The 21061-nt window shown below is 40.8% G+C and overlaps 1 protein-coding gene across 1 annotated transcript in view; it reads left to right on the plus strand.

Annotated features, from left to right (window-relative positions):
- The window catches only part of LOC137255712 (heparan-alpha-glucosaminide N-acetyltransferase-like), a 29773-nt gene extending 8715 nt beyond the window's left edge, over positions 1-21058 (plus strand). The window contains exons 2-17 of the mRNA XM_067793204.1: positions 5789-5997; positions 6413-6540; positions 7070-7188; positions 8438-8507; positions 9129-9210; positions 9803-9912; positions 10081-10188; positions 10951-11099; positions 11631-11743; positions 12839-12960; positions 13934-14060; positions 14707-14793; positions 15713-15787; positions 16698-16768; positions 17145-17257; positions 18953-21058. Coding sequence (XP_067649305.1) covers positions 5789-5997; positions 6413-6540; positions 7070-7188; positions 8438-8507; positions 9129-9210; positions 9803-9912; positions 10081-10188; positions 10951-11099; positions 11631-11743; positions 12839-12960; positions 13934-14060; positions 14707-14793; positions 15713-15787; positions 16698-16768; positions 17145-17257; positions 18953-19128 — 1859 coding nt within the window. The 3' untranslated portion in view covers positions 19129-21058. The remainder of the gene's footprint in view (positions 1-5788; positions 5998-6412; positions 6541-7069; positions 7189-8437; positions 8508-9128; positions 9211-9802; positions 9913-10080; positions 10189-10950; positions 11100-11630; positions 11744-12838; positions 12961-13933; positions 14061-14706; positions 14794-15712; positions 15788-16697; positions 16769-17144; positions 17258-18952) is intronic.
- Positions 21059-21061: the final 3 nt, after the last annotated feature.

A 21061-nucleotide genomic window follows, 5' to 3' on the forward strand; every position in this document is an offset into this window, starting at 1 on the left:
CCAGCACGAATATTCTGCGTTGTGTTGACGAAAGCTTCCATAACCCAACATCTCTTCAGCTTTTACAATGTACCTTTTTGTCAAAACAAATTTTAGGAAGTTTAACGCGCTTCCATTGTCTGTGCTTAGACTCAGTATATACACATTTGCTAACTTCTACAAAGTTCTTTTTCTCTTCTTCAACGCTCCGCCCTTGGATCGTCCACAAACCTCCGTCTCTGCCCCGGTGGAGAAATACCTTTGGCTATCTTGCCAACACAAGCAACGTGTTTGCTCAGTATTGCCGTTTTGGCTTTTTTGTTGTGTGATGGAGGCGACTGGAAATGTTTGTCCAAACGTTCAGTGTTTGCAGGCCTTGGCCCCAGTCTCCAGGAAATCCCACATATCTGATCGCATTGGTCATCGCGTTAATATCCGAGTTGTTGACCGAAGTATGACATAAGTTGCTGACATGACGTATTCATCATAATGTCTGTCTGCGTTCAAACAAAACCGCAAGGCAAGTTTGCTTGCCTCTGTTTAAGTGTTTAAGATCTGATTTCCAGGCTTTTCCATTGTCATGGGAATTCGTAACGTGACGATCTTCAGAGTGACTTCTAAACAATGGTTACAATGTTTGTATTTACTGAGATGTGAAAAAACGTGCAAAAAGTTGCTTTAGTACATATTTAAAATCATCACACCTTCACGCTGATGTAAATTCCGATCTTTCCGATAGACGCTTTAACTGAATAAAGTGAGTCATTTCGAGGTTTTCGGTGAATGCGAGAACAACATTCTAGCTACATTAAGATGTAGTGGTTGTTGATATTAAACACGGTGCAAGTGGTGTGATTTATTTATCTAAATTTATGGTACCATTTACAAAACCATCTCCATGATAGGACTGCCCTGCTCTGTATCCACAGACTGCATACCAGGTGACAGTTGTGTTGACTTCATTTATCACTCATCTTTCACTATACACAGAAAGGGGCGGTGGGGTAGCCTAGTGGTTAAAGCGTTCGCTCGTCACGCCGGGTTCGATTCCCCACATGGATACAATGTGTGAAGCCCATTTTCCGTGATGTTGCTGGAATATTGCTAAAAGCGGCGTAAAACTAAACTCACGGACTCACTCACTCACTCACTATACACTGAAAACATCGTGTTACATTTAACTTTAACTAAGCCTGTATACAGACTGTTTCATATATCTTTAACTATGTATTTTGTACAGATTCCTTCATATGTTCAATTATTCACTTTATACAACGTGCTATATATCTGTAACTATACACGGTATACTGCCTGTTACATAATTATCTTTAACTATGCACTGTATACAGAATGTTTCATATCTTTAACTATGCATTGAATTCATCTAGTTACATGTTTTTAACAATGCACTTTAGTCGACGTGTTTAAGTAACGTATTCAATGTGTCACATATATTTTTAACTATGCACTGCATATATGTCTAGTTACATATCATTAACTGTGCACTGTACATGTGTTGTTACATATCCTTATCTGTGCACTGTACATAGCTTATAAGGACTCTATGGATACCTTAACCTTGCAGTGAGGTCAGGTAATGTCAGAGTATGCGGAACATCCTGTGAACTTTTCCAGTAAAAACGAAGTATGCGGAAACGTAAAGTGACACCGCCAGTGTGGCGCTGACAGCTCTAGAGGTTAACCTGAGCCAGGAAGCATATATTACTACTTTTTTAATACAAAGATTACCATAAGTCTGTGCACTGAGAAAAAAGTACATTTGTGCAAATGTGCATGCTAAATGTGTAACCTTCGTAGTTTAACCCATTTCGTTGGTGACACCAGAAATGAAGTACATGTATATCAAAAACCCTTAATGAACACAAAGACTAAATGTCCATTTTACTTCGCCACAGAAATTATCTGTAATAATCTTTTACCTTTGTGACAGTCGACCTTAAAATGTAGAATTTATATTCAATCCGTCCGGGTCGGGGCTTCTTTCAGTTCAGTTTTCTCTGCACGATCTCCTCTGACTTCCATAAAAAATATAGATACTACATTTTCAACAATGACGGTTCACAGTAAACAAGCTAACCACGTCCCAACCCAATTTTTGAGCCGGTCGGGTTAACCTGCTCTCGATACAAACGTCTTTGAACAAAACAGTGAGTCAGGACATACTTTCTTATCCGAAGTGTGAAACAGATGACAAGGTGGATGGAGGAGTAAACAGTTTCTGTGGCACTTTCTCAATTACAACATTTGGGGACACAGGTTGTGTTTTGTGAGTGAGTGAGTTTAGTTTTACGCCGCACTCAGCAATATTCAGGCTATATGGCGGGGGTCTGTAAATAATCGAGTCTGGACCAGACAATCCAGTGCTCAACAGCATGAGCATCGATCTGCGCAATTGGAAACCGATGACATGTGCCAACCAACCCACGAGCCGGACCACCCGATCCCGTTATTCTCCTCTTACGACAAGCAGAGCCACCGTTTGCTGCAAGCATGAGGTTGTTTTTTAATTTATGTACATGTACACGATTATGTATGACACTGACAGAAATGAAGGAATACATCTATTCAATACTCAGTTGTACATGCGAGAATGTTATCTCACACTACGTTGCACCTCTGTGATGTGAAACACCAATGTTTCTTGATTTCTCAGTGTCCCAAAAAGAATTTACATTGAAGTGGCAGTATCTGTCTGGTGCGATCTAGGTTGATTCGAACCCGAGACCAGCGGATAATGAGACGGTGAAAGAATGGCGGTCTGATGAAGAACAGACTAGCTATCCTCAAAACGTTCGTGGCATTTTGAACTTCTTTAGACCATTCGTAACACTTTGGCTGTGATCACAGTTAAGAAGTCTTAGGGCTACGAACGTTTCGAGAATAAGGGCCCAGATGAACGTCATTATGTGACTATTTCCATAACTTATTCATAAATATACTTGGGAATAAACCCTTATCAATTGTTTTTGGTAAGTGTTACGTCTTGATCACTTTTCAGATTACTTATAGTCAAATGACCACAGAAAAAGATATTCCTTTGGCATTTCCCTTTTTGAGTAGAAAAGATGCTCTTATTTCGATTGCTAAAATCTGTCGTTATCTCTCTCTCTCTCTCTACGGAAACTTGATCCCCTATTGAAAGTAATTCGGACGCTTTAATTTGAGGAAAAAAACACCGACAAAATCCAAAATTTACTTAACTTTGGTAAATCAATATGAGAGGACAATTTGTGTCAACAAGCACCTAAATTCGTTTTCTTTCAAGGGTGTGGATATACCACATTGGTGGAAAAGGTCACGACAACATGTGACCTGGACAAAAACTTCGTTTGTTCAAGGACCAAGTCATTTGTTTAAACCAAACATCTTTCTATTTTCTATTCTCTTGTAACATCTGTTCCGGATTTTTCCATTTAGTAAAATATGTTGGCTAGCCTTTCATGTTGTTTAATCCGAATGCTAGGCGTTGTGATCGTTATTTGTGATTCTTCCTCTCAGTTGCATGCAAAGCTTGGAAACGATTGAAGTCATCTGATCATAGCCAACACTCAGGGGATGTGGTGGGAGTAGGGGGGCTCTTGTCCAGGGAGTGACGGGTCAGGTGACGAAGACGACATGTACACAACAGGGTGCAATCATCATGTATGTGTTCAGACTGGACCCCAGCCCGCTACGTTTTTGTAGATGACGGAAAAACACGCATTACGGTTCAGCCTCCCACAAAACGTTACCACGCTAGTTACTGCCGAAGTCCTAATATCATAAATATGATTTCGAGGAATCTTTCTAATCCTTTGAGTCATTGTTACTTTCTGGATCAGATGCTCTTTGGACGTTTGCTCCTTGGAGATGAACGGAACATCGCCATACATGTCCGTGTCAATTACAAGACCGGATGCTGTAAGGTGATGGTGTTTCTTACCAGATCGAAAGCAATAGCATCATCGTGTTCCCTACTATATCTTATAAAACGTTATTGTCTTCCTTTTAAATTTTACATCGGCGTAGAAGTGTTCCTTAGTAAATATTGATCAAATCGTCTTTTCCGGCAGATGTTAGAGATTCTGACATTCTAAAACTCCAGCAGTCAAAGCGATTATCTTCCAAGTCATCTACGCATAATAAGCTGTGCCATTAAGACTATAATGACTTCATGTTCCTCATTCGTATCTCACGGGGAGATTACGAGATGATGCCATAAGAGCATTCATTCACTTAGATACCACGTGATGGAACTGAATTTAGGAAAACAACTTCAGCTCGTTGGTGAATTTGTAAACCTCCATGGTCACAGCGTCGAGATGATTTTTCTTTAAAGTTTGTTGTCGCTAATTTGACCAAAAGCAAATAGAGTGGTCATCAGATGGACTTGTGAGAGTTGACCCGGAATCTGGGGTTCGACCACAAAAACGAGATCTCATTAAATGTTGTGTGTTTTGGATGAAACTGTTAAGATGCGTGTGGTTTCCCAGTTTCATGACCAAACACTGTGGTATTGCAATTGCGATATTTTGTGTGAGCAGGATGTGTTTCTTTGCGCGTGGCTTCATTTTTTTCACATTCATTACTTGCCTTCTTTTGCTCAGGCATTTGAGGCTGTTACTGGGGATGCTGATCATAGCACTGACTTTTTGGTGTCTAACGCCACACTCAGCAATATTCCAGCTATATGGCGGAGGTCTCAACATAATTAAGTCTGACCAAGCAATCAAGACATCTACGTCATGAGCATCGAACTACGCTAATTTATGAAACGACGACATGTGTCAACCAGGTCAGCGAGCCAGACCTCCTTATCTGTTATCAAACAACTGTTTGATATGAAATTATACCCTTAACAAAAGTAGGGGATAATGAACTGTCAATTTGGATAGGAAGTGTAAACGTTAACAATCGTTTCAAGGACAGAAATGTTATGAACGCACCGCCATTTCCCTCTATTACCATCCCTAAACGCAACACATGATATGCAACGCATTAGCCTCATACACGTGCATGGGGTCCCATGCTTGATTTTACGTTTTTTTTCAAGAAGGTCGAGAAATCACTTAGAACATTAATTTTGACACTCATTTTGCATCACACACATATTGTTTCTAGTCGTTTGTTTTAAAATGAAAATTGTATGCATGTACATGCAAATTACATGCCGCACAACAATCATCTTTCAAACGAGACTACATTCCAAATAGCTATGGTTGTAAGGAAGTGCAAATGGTGATGCACTCTCAAAGCATTCAATAATATCATATCAACATTGATTGACTCACATAAATCTCCTAAATATTTTTAATCGTAAATAAGAAAAATTAAGATTCCCTATTTTAAGAGTATATATTTTTACATGCAGATATATTTTCGGTTTTAGTTCCTTGACGTTTCTGTTTTCGAAAATTAAGGTTCATGTCACGAGAACGTTTCTTTAAGTATTTGTGTTGAAAAAACATTGCAAACACATACACACATATATCGTGTCAACATCATGTCATTTCTAAATGTCACTGATTTTAATATCATACAGCTGACAACAATAACGGTCGACTAACGGGATCAGGTGGACAGGTGGTTGAATTATTTCATTATGTATCTGTTGCGTAGATCGACGCCAAGAACTGGAAAAGCTAATCCACTGTCGATTATCTACAAATGACTGTCGTATAGCCGAATGTTTTGCCCGAGAGCGGCCGTAATTGAGGAACAGACCAAAATTGTTTTTGAGCGCTCGAAGCAAAACTGAATTTAACGCAAATACTTATCAACGATATACATACAAAGTTATATATTGCAGTTTCTGGTGTCCTATCACAAGAGACGACGTCAGCAACGGTAGCAACGACGCAAAGTGGAAACTCCTCCAGATGGGACTTCATCCGCTACTTCAATGCCCACAGATCCGACGAAAAACCTGACCTCACGTATGACAAGGCTTGGTTCACCATCAACACTAGCGTCAACTTTGATCTGCAGTTATGGGCACAGACTACACAATGTGTGCGGGTACGGAGATTCCCAGCGTATTGTCATTTAGTGACTGGGGTAAAATAACTAGTATGCAACTGATGAACAGATATTTATATTGACACTAAAATACACGAATGTTATAAATACAATAAGAAAATAGTGAATTGATTAATATATTGTGATATATATTTGAACTGAAGATCCAAGATTGATGAAACTGTTGTATACGACCATTATTCTGTGTTTTAGATTTGGTTACAGTCTGTCATATATACCATGATCCAAATACCTTCATTACAACACATGCCAGTCTAGATAGCAAGCCTAAAGTAGGCAGTAAAAAGCTCAAAATGAGGTGGAGATTTACTGACGCAACTGGAGTTTTACTAGCCACGGGCTAACGGGCCAGTTGCTATTTCGCGCACTGATGCCTTGGATTCACCATTTCCAGTGTCCCTTGAGGCAGACTGACACGATCCATGGCCCCAACACGAGCACCATTCTCATGGACACCAAGTGGCCCATGAGGGTCAAACTGGCTAGACAGCACCCTACAGACCATGTGGAGGATATCTGCAGGTGAGAACCACACACCATACGTATATATGTTTGGGATTACAGTTTCGTGTAAAGTACAGATTCTAGTGCTTTCGTTGTGGAAGTCGTGGTAGCTGAACGGGGATGGGTTCGAGTCCTGGATGGGACTCAACCGGTGTTTGCAATACTTTACTTCACCAGCTGGCCATCAGGGCCTGCTGCTATCTGTACAATGTTCCTACAAACTCAAGCGAAGCCTATGACACACATTAACTTAATATGATGGATCGTGGACGATTCCCCGAACATTAATAAAGAAAAAGGGGGAAACATTCCAGTTGAAATATAACTGACAGATAATTTACTGAAGGTCATAAGGGCCTGCACACATTTGAAACTGCCGGCCCGATACAATAACAAACGGCATCGGACCTCCGAGCCGGCGGTTATTTCGAACGCTGGTACCAGGGGAACACTTTCTGTATGACGATTTAACGAGCACTTCCAGTAGGTCTGATTTCGCACTCTTTGCAATGTGTGTGATTAGTAACACAGACGTCTCCTGTTCCAGTTTTGAGCTGCATTTCCGCGAGGCGGGTGACTACTGGTTGTTCCTGGACTACCATGCTTACATGGAGGGGACGGCCTGCGACCTGTTGTTGGCTAACGAACCCCTACCAGCAGAAATCCGTAAGTGGTCGCGACTGTAGTTGCACTTCTCGGAGCAATATGTCCTATAAGGTTTATATTTAGTACGGTTTTAACTGTTTACGAGTAATCCTTTCAGGAACTTTCAAACCCACGTGATTGATGTTTAAAGCCATATTTGGGAATTTTCGGCTATCTCTAATCTGTCATATAGATATGTCCAATGTAACGCGTATACGTAGAGGTCTAGATTAACAGACTTTCAGGAATGAAGAAAGCTTCTTGGCTGTTTCTTACCTTTTGTTCTTTTTGTGACCGTAATTTAGAAACGGCTTTGTGTCTCGTAAAATATGTTCATTTTCAGAGAACAGAGGTAAGTCTAGACTGTCACATCTGCTGAAATAGTGCTATCGGTGCTGGAAGAACATATTGAGGCAATCATCCGACCGATGCCATTAGACTCTCCAATGCTCGTTGCTCTTGTTACAACTACTGGTTTCTCTGGTCATGTCATAGCGGAAATATTGCTGACCAAAGCTAAAAAAACATTCATTTGTCACAGTATTCACTGTCGTTGACGTAAGCAGCGATTTGGTTATAGCGTGACATTTTAGAAACACTTACTATATTAGATTACACGATGCCATGTAGAAAGTGGTCAAATGCAGCATATGTAATATTTGGGATTTCACTTTCTTAGTAAAATACAAATTCTTGTACTAACTATATTTATCTTCATATCGGTTCTTGGAGGGTGGGGTAGCCTAGTGGTTAGCACGTTCGCTGGTCACGCCGTAGACCCGGTTCGGTTCGAAGAGCCCATTTCTGATGTCCCCCCACCCCCACCCCCACCGAGATATTGTTGGAATATAGCTAGACTAAACTAAACTCACTAATCCATATTAGTTCTACCCGTAGGTCAGGATATGCAAGTACCTGTTGTCATTACTGTCTGTCTTGCAGTTTTTCAGTTACCACTTTACATTTACCTTTTTGTTTTTTGTTTCTATATATGTATTCTGAGCTTATTACACTCTGGCACTGACATTTCAGATTTCTATAATTCTGAAATGATATAAAGCCAACCTTTTAACTTACTCATTAGACCGTTGACTGATGATCTGGTATCTAAGTACCTGCAACAGTGGAGACACCAAGTTTTCGAATGCAGCAGTAGACTCTCTCCGCGATCGTATTTGCCGAGACGCATGACAACAAAGCCTCTTTTATCAACAGATGACCATGGGCAAGGAGAGGTCGACATTCATCACATGTATTGTGTCTATTTCAGCGATACTGTTTACAGTGCTAGGTTTGCTTGGCCTGGCTGGTCTATGGGCCATCATCAAGTGTATTTACAGGTCAGTAGCACACTGAAGACAGGTGACACACAAATAACGTCCACAACAACACAGACATTTCACCAGTAACACGACGGCATGCAATGACCACATACCAACAGAAGGTCTTCACCTACGTACCCCGTCTTACGCCCCAATCACGCCCACTCTGCCCCCACATAACCCGACCTTTAAGAAAACACTAGAAAACGAATGCAAATCAGATTACGACTGACTTACACCGAGAGCATAACTATTGTTTCCATTTGGACTGAATAGTTTCTCATTTTGATCTAAAACTGAAAATCTTTGTATTTGTTGTTAGGTTTTGTGCGGCGTTTTTACTGTTTTGTTTTGTTTTTGTTTATTTATTATTTTTCTGATTTGTTTTTGCTTTGTTTTGGTTTTGGGGTGGGTTCATAATGTCCTTGCAACCAACTTGCAACCGCCGCGTTTCCCGTATCGTCCTTACATTTTATATATGCGCATTTCCGTGTTGTAATCGTGATTCTGTTGATCCGTACAGAAGAACTATTTATTGTGGTATGTTATTGTTATATACTTATGAAATTGTTAATAATTAGGACGGAAATCGGATGATGATGTTCCTTCCCGACTGAGATTTCACTGCTGACATTACAGACGCAGTAGATCGGCGCCATGTTTCGGGAAGAGCGCTGATATTACGGATCCAAGGGAACACTCCGAGGCCAATAATTCCGTGGTAGGTAGCTCCGTGGAATTAATGCCAGCATTTGGTTGTGTTGAAGTATAGCTTGAAATGTTACTTTAAAATAGAATGATGTTCAAAGAACTGGTTGTTCAATTTATTAACCTGAAATGTGGTTAGGCGACGATGAGCTGTTCTGGCAGCAGCATATATACTGACGGAAACAAATAAGGGAACGCCACTTAATCGCACAGTGTCCCTCTATTCTCGGATTCGCATCCACAGTATGATACAATCTTGCGAAAAAACGGTTCCCTTATTTGTTTCCCTCAGTATAATTCTGATATCAAACTGTTCCGCATTATAGGTGACATGCGTATATGGGTGTACAGCGGATCAAACAGATTCGTAGAAACGTTATAAAGCAATGAAGTTTTAAAATCAATCGGACAACTTACGTTACTTCTATTTGTATGGATATTTCATAACGTCAGAAAGACATTACACACACGCGACGTATATGGGACTGTGTGTAAACATGATGTGTGTGGGTATACAAAAGAGCATATCTAACCAAACACTACTAAACAATGCTTACTGTAATAATAAAGTGTTTTGATGAGATGGCCATCTTTTACATGTTCAGAACATGGACCCTCTTAGTAAAGCCAACGGAGATGTAGAAAACGGAGGCCCCAAGAAGGTCACCGAGCCCAAGAAGAAGAAGAGGCTGCGGTCTCTGGACACATTCAGAGGGTACGAGTTTGATTTTCCCAATATACCATATACCCCATTAACTAGGGATAACCTTTCGGCCTTACTGGCAGAAACGTTTTACAGCATGCTACAGCCTCATGTTTAATGACAGCAGTCGATTATAAGTTTTACGATTATGCTGACACAAATGATTGTGTGTATCTTCAGTTTGGCCCTGAGCATAATGATCTTCGTGAACTACGGCGGCGGTGGCTACTGGTTCTTCGAGCATCCCCCTTGGAACGGCCTCACCCTGGCGGACCTCGTCTTCCCTTGGTACGTCAGCGTCTTGTCACAATGCTATTGGGACACACTGTTTTATAACATTGCTAACCCTGGATAGTTTATGCCCTGTTAGTCAGGGAGTGTATTCATCTGGACAACTGGGAACAATGCCCGATTAACAGTGTATCTTTCACAATGGGGAAGTTCTCTGTGTGTAACCAAAAGGCACAACCTGGAGCATAGTCGTGGATGAAATGTGTCAAATTATGTTCACACATACCCCAACGCTTCGAAGAAAAGACGTCACTGTAAAACGGCTGACTAAATCAAAATGATGGGGTTATGATAACCCTCGACGTGATGCTGTCGTGGAGATTGGAATACTTTCATCCTGAAGGTGTTCATGTGAGAAAGATATAATTGATATGTTCGTACTTTAGATGTGAGTAGTTTTATGCCGCACTCAGCAATATTCCAGATTTGTGGCTGTGGTCTGTAAATAATCGAGTCAGACGAGACATTCCAGTGATCAATAGTATGAGCATTGATATGCGCAAATGGTAACCGATGGCGTGTCAACCAAAGCAGCGAGTCGGACCACCCGATCCTGTTAGTCGCCTTTTGTGGCAAGCATGCCTTTCTTAACCCGCACTTAAGATGTACTTATGAAGAAGATATTAATATGTTCACCCTCAGGATTATCTTGTCGTGACGATATTTATACGTTCAACCTTACTATGATCATATGATATATACCAATACCCTCAACTCCAAAGTGATCCTGCGATAAAGATATCTGTTTGTTCTTTCAAGGTTCATCTTCATCATGGGCACCGCTATGAACTTCTCGTTCCGGAGCATGTACAAGCGCGGCAAGACAAGGTGCCAGATTCTATGGAAGATAATCAAGCGATCCTGTATCCTGTTCGGCCTTGGTATCATCCTGGCGACCTCATGGGGACGTAAGTGTCTGAAATATTTCTTGCTTGTCGTCGTAACGTAGATAATAGATTCATTTGTTCACTCGAGTCCAGAGAACAGCTAACAAGAACAAAACATTATTATATCACGTTAAGGTACATTGTTACGAGTAACAACTAGAGCTGACCTCACCTAGTGTAGAATTATGGGAAAGGAACTAAACGCTTTGAAAACGACCTCGACCGACCAATTGTTTCACGTTGTTATAAATCTCAATGGCCATGGAAGTACTTGGGGTACATTTTGATGTACCATTAAAAATGTAGGGGATATTCCAATTCGCAAGCATACCACTAGCCAATGTCACTGCACATGAGAAAAAAAAGTATAAATATATATCCATTCAGATGAAAGATTTCCAAAGGAGGGAATAAATTGTCACATTTTCCTCTAATTTCTCTTCAACATTTGTTTCCTCTTTGGCGTGATCATTTGCATGTTATCAGTCTTGTGAAGTCCAATATCCTACCGTTTTAGTGGTATATGAACATATTTATCCTCCTGCTTGCCAGCCACGGATCTCACCAAGCTGCGAGTACCCGGTGTCCTGCAGAGATTCGGCATCACCTACCTCATCATTGCCCTCACCGAGCTTCTTTGTCACAGGAAAGAGGATTCACATGCGGTGCGTTAAGTGCCAGAATTACATAAGAAACAACAAAAATAACGCCTCCGGGGTTATTTCTTAAACCAGCACCTACCCTTACTGGTATGAATATCAAGTGTCATATTGCTGAATAATACAGATGGAGATGTTCTTCAATGGTCATTAAGTTATTAACGCAAGAGCCTTGGGTAAATATGGTCAGTATTCCAACCGTATCACAATATCTGGATAACTCATATATAAGAGTAGATGTGCATTTGTCAAGGAGCTAAAGCCCGTGATGATCCGGGTTTGAATTGAACCCATGCTTGTCGTAACTAACGGAACAGGGTGGTCAGGATCGCTGACTTACTTGACACATGTCATCGTATCCTAATTGTGTAGATGATAGATGCTCATGCTGTTGGTCACTGATTGCCTGGTCCAGACTCGACTATTTACAGACCGCTGGAACATTGCTGGGTACGACCTATAACTATAATCACTCACTCCATGACCTTAATTGAGCGGTGTATTTAACAAAATAAAATATTTGCAGTGTATATGGACATACAAAGAGATTCGCTCCCAAATACTGGTGTCAAATACAACAACACGATAAAGTTAGTTTTTTTCAACGTGTGATGATGTAATAGTTATCAGTAGTTATGTGGGTTAAAACTCACTCTTCCTCACTCTTCCTCACTCTGCCTCACTCTTCACTCACTCTTCATTAGTTTTCAATAAAACTGTACATTTCCGAACACCTTACTGCCATTAGACTTGCGTCAGTTGAGCAATGTCAAATTTAACGTCATATCATTGTGCGTCGTGTAACTGATGATGTCAAGGCATTGTGCAAATTCTACGGGCAAAACATTTTCTCCTGATAAACTGATCTACGTGATTGAAAACACAAACCCCTTTGAGGTTAGGTGACGGCGCAGGCCTTTGTTTAAAAAAGGAGACTAAATCGATCGGATATTGTGGCCCTGTGATGACGGGGCGTTGCTCATGATATCAACCACTAATGGGTCAGTCCGATTTTTGTTTCCTGATGGACACTGGTACAGCTGACTTGTTCCTGACTGTAAACCTCAATCATCTATATCAAATTGACGAGATTTTTTTCAGGATCGCAAATGGTCTGCTATCCGTGACGTCATCCTGTATCTCCCTGCCTGGGTCTTCCAGCTGTGTATCCTTGGCGTGTACCTCGGCCTCACGTTCGGCCTGCCAGTACCCGGATGTCCCACGTAAGCCATACTTAAAACGACTATTGTTACTATTCATCTGCAAGTCAAGTCTTGTATTTCAAGTCAAACCTCTGTAACAGTAATCACTTTTCAATTCTGAAGTTCCAGGTCACATCCACAGGCTCTCGTGTCTTTCCGAGGATTAATGATTTAAAAGATATTGTTTTTTTGAGATGACCCCCGAATGGAAATGCTTCATAGAACAATACACCATGAGTATTATATAACTTTCTAAAATCTTTACTCTTCGCAAAGACTCACTGGATTGTCTGGTCCAGACTCGATTATTTACAGACCGCCGCCATATAGCTGGACTATTGCTGAGTGCGGTGTAAAACTCACTCACTCACTCACTCACTCACTCAATCTTCGCAAAGACGCGAGGGCCTGTGCACACTCCTGGACCAACCACCCAATATTATGACCGTATTTTCCCCCATAAAACACTGATATGATTCCACGACCTTCGTGCAGTTGCTACTAACAGGATCGGATGATCAGGCTTACTGACTTGGTTGACACATGTCATCGGTTCCCATTCGCGAAGATCGATGTTCGTGCTGTTGATCACTGGATTGTCTGGACCAGACACGATTACTTTCAGACCGCCGCCATATAGCTAGACTATTGCTGGGAGCGGCGTAAAACTAAATTCACTCACTCACTCTCAATTGCTGAATGATGTAAAGGCAGACAGTACCTTCGTGTGTGCATAAAATCCACAGGTAAACTGGGGAACGTCTTGTCAGTGAAGATGATCACAACAAAGGGCAAGAAACTATTTGTCAAGTGGGACAAGTTCACGACAAGTGCTATTTTTGGCGTTACTGTATATAATGTGCATTCATCTACCTAAGAAATAGATCGTTGTAGATATGAAATACTTGTTTGTCTAGGTGTGAGACATTTAACGCTAAGATGTTGCAAACTCCTTAGATTAATGGCACGTCTTATCGTGAGCGTGTGTTTACAGTGGCTATATCGGACCTGGAGGTTTGAGTGATGGCGGCAAAAACTACAACTGTACTGGCGGGGCCGCCAGGTACATTGATTACGTGTTGCTAGGCAACGACCATATATACCAGTACCCCACCCCGCAGGTACGTTATGTCATTACTGGGATCACTCAAAGAAAGCACATTATACCGACTATTTCTTGCAGATAAAATGGAAAAAGTTACACTTCAGTTAAACGATTTAATAGTTACTGATTTGATTTAAACATATCTTATTCACGAAAAGTCAGTAAGCTCCGAGAAATTTGTTTGATGGCCGCTCCCAAAGGCCGCGAATTATTGATTTCAAGGTAGAAAAAAATAACTGTTTTCCAAAGTTCTGTATATAATATTGTATATATAACAAGATAATCCTTTTGAAGCACTGTGCATTTAGTCTCATGTCATTGCTCACATCTGGGTTCTTCCTAGGTGTTAAATATGGTTTTACCTGCTTGGATCAAGTCTACTGTTAAATATTTTCAACCAGCGAGTAACCATAACCGTAAACCTATGCAGAAATACCCCAAACTGGCGCTCTCACTGTTAGAATATCCTGCTGTTTTGTGTTTTAACGTTTACATACCGCAAGAGAAATAGTTCACCCTGCGATTCAGTACGGCAAGGTGCATGGATCTGTAACTGATTATGTTCCTATCATGTCTTCATATAAAAAAGCAGACACTTTGGGGACATTTAGCTCCTTGATTCTCTTACCTACCAGTTCAGTATGCTGGTCATTATGTTCCAGGCATTATACGAGACGCAGGTTCCATATGACCCGGAAGGAATTCTAGGAGTTTTGACATCGGTTTTCCTTTGCTTTTTGGGAGTGCAGGTATGTTAAGCCTGAAACCTTCAGCTGAACTATTGTGTTTTATCTTTCGACAAATGAAACGTCTTTTTCCTGTTAAATGTAGCTGATTCGTTCTTGGTTAGCCAAGGGGTAATTTGTCTTGGGCTGATGGTAAACAAATTCGTTTATCGCTATCGTGGATACACCTGTAACACGTGTTTGCCGAGCGTGGTTTGATTGAGTAACCCTCTGAAATGCTCCTAGTAACAATCATGGGGGAGAGATGTGTTGATGTGTTGAGACAGAGTCGGAGTATAAGTATCTGGGAACCTTCACTGACTGCAAGCTGAGCTAGTACACTAACATTGAAGCCCTATACAACAAGTGTCAACAACGTCTTCAGCCATGTTCACCCATCTGTCATGTCATCATTTTATGCTGTGTTTATTCAGAGTATTTTACCATTGTCCTTCCACTGTTGGTACGGGTCTCTCTCTCAGTTCGCCTCAAATCTAAAGTGGACAAAATTGTTAACACTGCAAGTAAAATCGCCGGGGACAAATTTGAATGTTTATCATTAATATATGAGCGGAAAATCGTGACACAAGCTGTCAAAGCTGTCAAACTTATATTTGACCCAACTCACAACTTAAAGTCGGAATACAGCCTCCTCCCTGCAGGCCGCCGCTGCGAAGTTCCAATTGTGAAAACTAAAAGAACCCTACATCCTGCATTCCAAGTACCATATCTCTTTTAAACAAATGTGAAGATATTTAAATCAATGGATATATGTAAATATGTACAAAGTGTATATTACTGATGTGTCAGTAGCCCCGCTGATGTAACACAAATTCTTCAACAGACATGAAAGTATTATTCTATTCTATTCTATTCTATTCTATTCTATTCTATTCTATTCTATTCTATTCTATTCTATTCTATTCTATTCTATTCTATTCAGGCTGGGCGCATCATCATCACGTACCAGACCCATTCAGGCCGTATTGTCCGGTGGCTCATCTGGGGTGTCATCACGGTAGGAAGGATGCTAGTTCTTGTATATAAGCAAACTGTGACGATTCAGGTTAGAATTGATCTCCAGCCACCCTTGCTTGTCGTAAGAGGCGATTGACGGGATCGGGTGGTCAGGCTGGCTGACTTGGTCGACACATGTCATCGTATCCCCACTGCGTAGATCGATGCTCATAATGTTGATCACTGGTTTGTCTGGTCCGGCCTGCTTATTTGCAGGCTGCCGTGATGTTGTTGGAATGTTGCTTGGTGCGGCGTAAAACAACAAGGCAATAAAACAAAATAGAGGTGGTCTTAGTAATAGGGCGACATCACGATAGGGAGAATTTCATACTTGTATTTTTCCACATTTGCCTATAGTCAGAGGCGATGTTATGTGTGAGGTTGTGAAATAGTTGACGGAGTTTCGTAGTATTCTGGCATTAATCACTTGTCTGTCATGTCCAAATCAGCTTGGTTATTTGCTAGGATGGGTGTTTCACAAACAATACGCTGCTGTCGGTGTGGGGTGATACAAGAAATATAGTCTATGCCTCAGAGATGCCTAGAGTTGAACATAGAAACCCAACTCACTAACTCCGAGCCGGCCAGTTAATGTTCCCTTCTTCGGCAAGGAAATAGGAAGAACCATCTTTACAATGTTGAGATGTGTGGCAACTTCTAAATAAATCAAGAACGTTGAAAAAAAAACCCATTTCATTACATATGTCTTTTAACCTCATTTGCTGCAAATACTGCACAGCTCCTAGGATCAAGACCACTGAATCTGTTGTTCTTAATACCAGACAAGCGAGCAGTGACCATTGCAGTTTCAAATGTTCAATATTGAGGATTAAACATTACAAGGTTGAGATGTGTGGCAACGTCTAATCAAGGAAGGTGAAAAAAAATATTTATTACATGTTTCTTTTTAGGGAGCGATTGCTGCATTGCTTTGCAAGGGTAGTCAAAACGATGGCTGGATTCCTATAAATAAAAACCTGTGGTAAGTCTAGGGTTCTGGCATTAAGCTATATACGTTCACACTAATGTTCATACCACAAAGTCCTGTGAGTCTGCTTTCGTCTACCACAAATTATAACTCATTTATCATTTATCGTTAAATCTTATGTTGTCTTAATTCTAGGGTATATTAATCCACCGTTGATATATGAATGTATGATACGGTTGAAATGTCATAGCCAGAAGAACCAATTTGCTCAGAAGATCAATCACTTGTTTATCGTCCCCAGATTTGACTAATGTACGGACCACTATAATACATATAGCTTATAAGTGAGGCGTTCAACAATGGGGAAATCGTTTTAGATAAAACAATTTAATATGTATAAATAAATAGTAATGCCGTCTTTATTTTCCAGGTCTGTTTCCTTCGTGTTGGTGACGGCTAGTTTTGCCTTCTTCCTTCTGTCGGCCATGTATGTAGTAATGGACATCGTCCACTGGTGGGAGGGCGGGCCCTTCGTCTATCCAGGTAAATCACATGCTGCACGTGTTCTGTAGTTTGAGAAGTATATACTTTCCTGGTTTAGAACAGGTCACCCACATCATTGTCTTGTCCTGCGAGATGACAGACCAGTTCATTATTTGTATGTGTACTCTTGATTTTGATTGGCAAAACATGTCAATTTGCTAACTAAAAATATACTAGTCCCGGCTTGACATAAATTCTTCACTTTCGTGAATCGCATAATTTAAAGTTCATTGCATTTACACCATTTAACCTCTTACCTAGCCTTCCAAAATGAGATGCCACAGGTAAGACAGTCAATCGTCATTTGAAGCGCATTCTTGTTAGGAGCCATGGACATATTTTGGTGCAGGACACTGTCTAATCTATGGTTGTTTCTTCGTTCCACAAAGGGGTAACGTGCAGTTGATCATGCATAACCCCGATACTAGAACGGTACGGCTTGTACGGCTAAGACCTGGTTCACCTACTCGTACTCGTCTGTGTACACTGTTCTAGGTATGAACTCGATCGTGGTGTATGTAACTCGTCTGTGTACACTGTTCTAGGTATGAAGTCGATCGTGGTGTATGTAACTCGTCTGTGTACACTGTTCTAGGTATGAACTTGATCGTGGTGTATGTAACTCGTCTGTGATCACTGTTCTAGGTATGAACTCGATCGTGGTGTATGTAACTCGTCTGTGATCACTGTTCTAGGTATGAAGTCGATCGTGGTGTATGTAACTCGTCTGTGTACACTGTTCTAGGTATGAAGTCGATCGTGGTGTATGTAACTCGTCTGTGAATACTGTTCTAGGTATGAACTCGATCGTGGTGTATGTAACTCGTCTGTGTTCACTGTTCTAGGTATGAACTCGATCGTGATGTATGTAACTCGTCTGTGTACACTGTTCTAGGTATGAACTCGATCGTGGTGTATGTAACTCGTCTGTGTACACTGTTCTAGGTATGAACTCGATCGTGGTGTATGTAACTCGTCTGTGATCACTGTTCTAGGTATGAACTCGATCGTGGTGTATGTAACTCGTCTGTGTTCACTGTTCTAGGTATGAACTCGATCGTGGTGTATGTAACTCGTCTGTGTACACTGTTCTAGGTATGAACTCGATCGTGGTGTATGTAACTCGTCTGTGATCACTGTTCTAGGTATGAACTCGATCGTGGTGTATGTAACTCGTCTGTGTACACTGTTCTAGGTATGAACTCGATCGTGGTGTATGTAACTCGTCTGTGTACACTGTTCTAGGTATGAACTCGATCGTGGTGTATGTAACTCGTCTGTGATCACTGTTCTAGGTATGAACTCGATCGTGGTGTAGGTAACACGTCTGTGATCACTGTTCTAGGTATGAAGTCGATCGTGGTGTATGTAACTCGTCTGTGATCACTGTTCTAGGTATGAACTCGATCGTGGTGTATGTAACTCGTCTGTGTACACTGTTCTAGGTATGAACTCGATCGTGGTGTATGTAACTCGTCTGTGATCACAGTTCTAGGTATGAACTCGATCGTGGTGTATGTAACTCGTCTGTGTTCACTGTTCTAGGTATGAACTCGATCGTGGTGTATGTAACTCGTCTGTGTACACTGTTCTAGGTATGAAGTCGATCGTGGTGTTTGTAACTCGTCTGTGTACATTGTTCTAGGTATGAACTCGATCGTGGTGTATGTAACTCGTCTGTGTACACTGTTCTAGGTATGAACTCGATCGTGGTGTACGTTGGGCATGACCTGCTGTGGCGACTGTTCCCCATCAACTGGGAAATCGAGGAAATCCACTGGAAGCTTCTGCTGCAGGACGTGTGGGGCGCCGGCATCTGGTGTTTCATCGCCTACCTCATGTTCCGAAAGAAGTTCTTCGTTGCAATCTAAACGAATTGTTCTCGAAGAGGCAATATCTTCCCGGAAAGTGCCTTGACCATGGCTAGATAGGTGAAGAACATATATTCCTGTTGTGTAACATGAATGTGTTCCACCTCTGTTGTTCTGCCAGATCATTGTGGCAGTGTAACCGTTTGAGGTTTGAGAGTATGGTGAGCGTAGGAAATGAAGCTCTCTGACTACACGATCAGATGATAGTGATAAGGTGTTTAATACAACCCGATGCAACATACATAACAATACATGTACATGATACAAACCGGCATTTCAAAGTAACCATTCCATTTTAGTGGTGTTCCGATTATTGAAATAATTTAAGATTGGTCGCAGTAACCACGTGACCAAGCAATCGATCGTATTTTCTCATAAGAAAACAAAATTGATTTTGGAACTCTTGTTCAAACCCAAAGTGGGTTTGGGGTTCTTTCTTGTTATAGTCTTCAGGACTTGTGACGATAAAACATATCCTCAAGTTGTCAGGGCCTGAAAACTTTGTTTAATTCTTACAAAACTCACTTCACTAACTGAAAAAAATCGCGACTGAATATTTCTTGAATACGCCAGGATGTGCACGTTCATATCAGTGAAATAGCAAGTTGCACCCAACCTGGATAGGAAAATGTGAAAAATGACACTAACCAACCTTTTTCGATTGTTCGTTGATAATGAAAAAATCATCAATAGTGAAGTTTTAAGCAGTTACCAACACTATCCCAACACTATTCCATTTGTTAATGCGTGACCCTGTCTTCTAGTGTGTCGCAATTCGCACTGAGTAATTCTAATCCAATTCCTGTTTGCTCTGATTTATTTACCTGGTTTGGCAGCACACGAACCTCATACAGTGTATGTTAGAAAACCATACCCTGCCCGTGGCCTTTCCAAACCGTTTCCTACATGAAACATGGACGCCTAAATACAGGACTGAAATATTATTGAAGGCGGCCTCAGTGCGACTTCACCCATTCGATCATTTGAAGCGGTTCTGCCCTTCATGTTTCTCTTCTCAAATCCTACAACGCTTTGGTGATCACTGTCCTTTTATCCTAGATAGACGAACATACATATTACATCCTTCATGCCTATAGATCAGGAACTCAACGAGTTCAACAACGAAGTGTGAAGCATCGATGTTTGGAACTTCTGGTCAGTCTCGGCTGCATATCTGTTTGAATGAAAGTACACCCCTCATTTTACTGCTTTTTTTACATACATCGTGGTATCTGTTTGTAAAATATAAGTTAGGATTTGTCCAGACCAACGCGTCCGGATATTTGCGACCTTACCTGGTTCGTTTTAGTTAAGATATGAATACATTACTTGATATTATGTTCATTTGCGACGTTTCGGTGCAGGTACTAACACCGTTATCGAGCAAGTCAGCGTTAGTACCTGCACCTAAATGTCGCACCCAATGCATTAAAGAAGTTGACTATCCATAGAACTTGGTGTTCCTTCATCTTTACAACTTCTGAAATGCCTTTCAAAGAAGATATTCATAAGTAAGTATGCAACTGTATCAGCTACTCTCACAAGTGTAGTGTGATTATGTTAAGACGCCAAAGCTGGACATCAAAACATTTAATTCTTAAGAACTCATTTCATCCGAGTCTTATATATTTCACTGTATTCACAATATCTATCTTTTAGCTTGTTGTCTCCAAATACTTTAGGATGTAAACTAATAGTACTATAGAATACTGTTCATATTTATTCCTAGTGTCATTGTGCACTATTAGTTTCATAGTTCCATATGTATATTGTCATTGTGTGTAATACATGTATATTAAGAAGCTGTTCATGTCATTGTTACATATTTTGTGCTTCCGTAATGTTAAAACACTGTAAAATTTGTATTTATATTTGATATATATCTTGCTTATCAAATATGTTATGACCCATAAAGATGTATAATGGCTGACTT

This window comes from Haliotis asinina, chromosome 11 (genome assembly GCF_037392515.1).
Source record: "Haliotis asinina isolate JCU_RB_2024 chromosome 11, JCU_Hal_asi_v2, whole genome shotgun sequence".
Taxonomy (NCBI): domain Eukaryota; kingdom Metazoa; phylum Mollusca; class Gastropoda; order Lepetellida; family Haliotidae; genus Haliotis; species Haliotis asinina.